This window comes from Artemia sp. Qi Xiang Cuo, chromosome 16 (genome assembly GCF_049724085.1).
Source record: "Artemia sp. Qi Xiang Cuo chromosome 16, ASM4972408v1, whole genome shotgun sequence".
NCBI classification, from domain to species: Eukaryota; Metazoa; Arthropoda; class Branchiopoda; order Anostraca; family Artemiidae; genus Artemia; species Artemia sp. Qi Xiang Cuo.
In genome coordinates, this window is record NC_142809.1 from 61,797,675 (window position 1) to 61,800,990 (window position 3,316).

General features: G+C 37.6%; 1 protein-coding gene across 1 annotated transcript; it reads left to right on the plus strand.

Annotated features, from left to right (window-relative positions):
- Positions 1-1,961: 1,961 nt before the first annotated feature.
- Positions 1,962-2,588, plus strand: LOC148943151 (uncharacterized). Its single transcript, XM_089102453.1, has one exon. It carries the CDS (start codon positions 1,962-1,964, stop codon positions 2,586-2,588), a length of 627 nt encoding a protein of 208 aa, XP_088958579.1.
- The last annotated feature ends 728 nt before the right edge of the window (positions 2,589-3,316 follow it).

Here is a 3,316-nt window from a genome sequence, read left to right on the forward strand (position 1 = left end):
TCCTCTCTGGAACAATTGGATGTCCTCAGTCGTTAATGCAGTAGTGTTCTGTCTCATCAAAACTGTCCTCTGCAGTTGTTCTAAAAAAAAACAGCTACTGACCTCAATGATTCTATTGAGCGCAAGGAGACCCTTGATACCCTGAATGGTCATGACGGTACCGTAAGTGTGAAATCTGATCCTGTCAAGAAAAGGTGGGTAGTTCAGACCCGAGATAAAACCTCAGTCGTCTCTCTCGCTACCACTGCAATTAGTCAGCTAAATATATCCTCTCATGTCCTTGATCAAAACGTGTTTGGTATTGTGAGTAACATCCCTGTTCTTCTGCAAAAATCAGAGCTTATTAGTATGATTCCCGGTCTTTTCAATCCAACTAAAATTGGAAATTCTAGATCATTTTGCCTTGAATTTCTAGACGATGATGCCTTAAATCAAGCTATAAATGAGGGTGTGCATTTGGTATACGAGCTTTTTAAAATTAGACCTTTCCAAAAGTTATCTCCTAAATGTTACTGTTGTCAGTCTCCGAACCACAGTGTCGGAAATTGCCCACTTCCATCGACTAATCAAAAGTGTTCACGGTGCACTGGTGGAAATTGTAACAAACGTGATACTCCTTGCACTGAAAGCCCAAATTGCACCAACTGCGAGGAAATCATGTTTCCTATAGCCTCAGATGTCCAGTGTTAAAAAAAAGATCTGAATAAGGATAAAAAAGGATTGCTAGTAGCAATAAATTTCAATTTGTTTCACTTAAAATTAACAGAGCCAAAGACAAAGATCTTCTTATTGATGAGCTTCATGATTATGATATAGTTTTTCTACAGGAACATTTTCTAACTAAAGCCAATACAGATACTCTTAAACGGTCACCCACCCATCACAAGTTTGTAAGTGAATATAAAAAAACGCACGGTCGACCCACTGGGGGTCTTGCAACTTTGGTTCGCCTCGCTAAGAAACCTGAGCTTATTTCTTGCAATTTACTTGCAATAAAATGCGGTATTATTGTCCTCATCAATGTCTATATTCCATGCAATCGCAAGAACATATCTTCCTTATCTGTCTTCGCAGGTTCTTGTAATTGACTCAGAACTCTTCTGCTAAGAGTGACCAATCGGGGATTAAATTATATTATGGCCGGTAATATCAATGCCAATCTTCTGTCCCAATCTGAAAGAAGTGACCTAATTTTGATGATTTGCCTAGTGGCTATAAGTTCGTCAATACAAATAAACAATTTACTTAAATTTATAACCATGATGGTTCTAAATCAAACCTTTATTGTACTATAGTTTCAAGTGGATCAATCGTGATTCCCTCTGTCATGTTTTTAGATGATAGAATTGAGGATGATCACTTGCCTTTAACTTGCAGAATTGAGTCGTCTGCTGTACTGGCTTATAACCATTTTTTTACCATAATAAATGGTTTTATAAGCCAAATTTGAAACGAGTAAATTCTGAAGTTTATTTGTATGTTCTTTTCTCGTTATTATCGAGCCTGAAAGTGGCTTTTCACCTTGGAAAAACCTCTGTAAGGTTTCTTACAGAGATCTTAGCTCTGTAACAGCTAAGATCGATTTAAATTGTTACTATTACCGGTTTGCACATTGTTTGAAGGCAGCTGCTTCAGTTTCAGTTCATATTGAACGTGTTAGATTTGGCAAGTGAAAAAGCCTAAACAACGCACGAAGTTTTGGCTTCACTTTTGGATTGCTTGTGATCAGTCCAAGTCTGGTGAAGTATTTAAAATTAAGCAAAATTTGAAACGTCAGTTTAGATCTTCTTTGCGTCAAGCCCGACTGAATGCTTTGGATGGCCCCTCGGATCGGAAGTCTTGGTCAAATGTCATTATTAGCAGCAAGTGTATGCCTGCTACCGTTTCAATTATCAAAATCAGTGAATTTTGTTGCTCATTTTACTTGTTTTTTTTCTACATTTAATCATTCTATCCAGTCAATGTTTTCTTCCTTATTGCATAATACTCTTCCTGGAGTTCTTCGGCAAGTCCATATATTATCAATATACAGTGGTGATATCTATCGGGCTTTTAAGAGTGTTAAGAAATCAAGTGCTTCCGATATGGATGGTGTGTGTTACAATATCCTCACCACTAAGCGTCCATTATTGTTATCACACATTCAGCTCCTATTCCATACGTGTTTAGTCCAGTCCTTAGTTCCAGATAGTTTTCTTTCGGGAATTGTAACATCAGTTTTGAAAAAGGAAAATGATGGAGATCAGTGTTCCAGTTATCAACCAACTACAGTGTCGTACTTCAAGAGCAAGCAGTTCGAATATGCTGTATTGCCCAAAGTTTTGACTAAATGTGATTTTTCTTATTATCAAGTTGGGTTCAGAGCTGGTTTTGGTTGTTCTCAAGCCCATCATATACTTGGTCAGCTTATAGTCTCGGGAAAAATGCAAAAAGGGCTACTTTATTTTTGCTCGGTTGATATCTCGGGTGCTTTTGACAACGATGTACATTCGCAAGTGCTTCACTGCTTCGTTAAGGCAGGAGTTAATTCTTCCGTAGTAAATATTCTACAGTATTGGTATTCCAATTCGTTGGTTCAGTTAAAATGAATGGCTGATATATCCGAACCTATCTCAGTAAAGAAGGAGTGCGGTAAGGTGGTGTGCTGTATCCATATAGTTTTCAAACTGTGTTTGCAGACTTTTTGTGAATGCTGTCTCCTACTGTGTTCTTAGAAAATACTGCTGTTAGTCACGTTGTCTATGATGATGACGTTCTGCTAGTTAGTCACACTAGGTCAGGCCTCACAAAAAATCTAAATGTTCTGATTAATGCTTTAAGTATTATTGGGATTTCTGTAAATTCTTCGAAATGCTACTTTCTGTGTTTTAGTGTTTCTAAACCAACTCCTCCTTTACATGTGGGTACAATGCTACTCAGGTGTGTCTCAAAGTTGAAATGGCTTGGGATTACTTTTTCTGAAACACTTTCGACTACATGCTCGTCTCTGGTTGCTAGTGTTCTGCAGTGTATTCGCTTCGCATATGGTAAAATTTCGCCTAATAGAGGGAGGTGCAGTCGCCAAGGCTTATCTAAATTTTACCATAGTTTTAGTTCTCCTACAAATCTTTTCTTTCCGGTTTGCAGCCTTTAATGTGCAAAAAAGACCGTCTTTAGCTAAGTAGAGGCTATTTTAAATATTGTAAATTCCAGCTATATTTACCAAGTTTTTATAGAAATCACAAGATTATTTCTCATTTTGGACTTATCGACCCTCTAGTGCTTTTGGACAACATCGCTAAGAACCTGAGGACCAATACTCCTAGGAAAATATTTG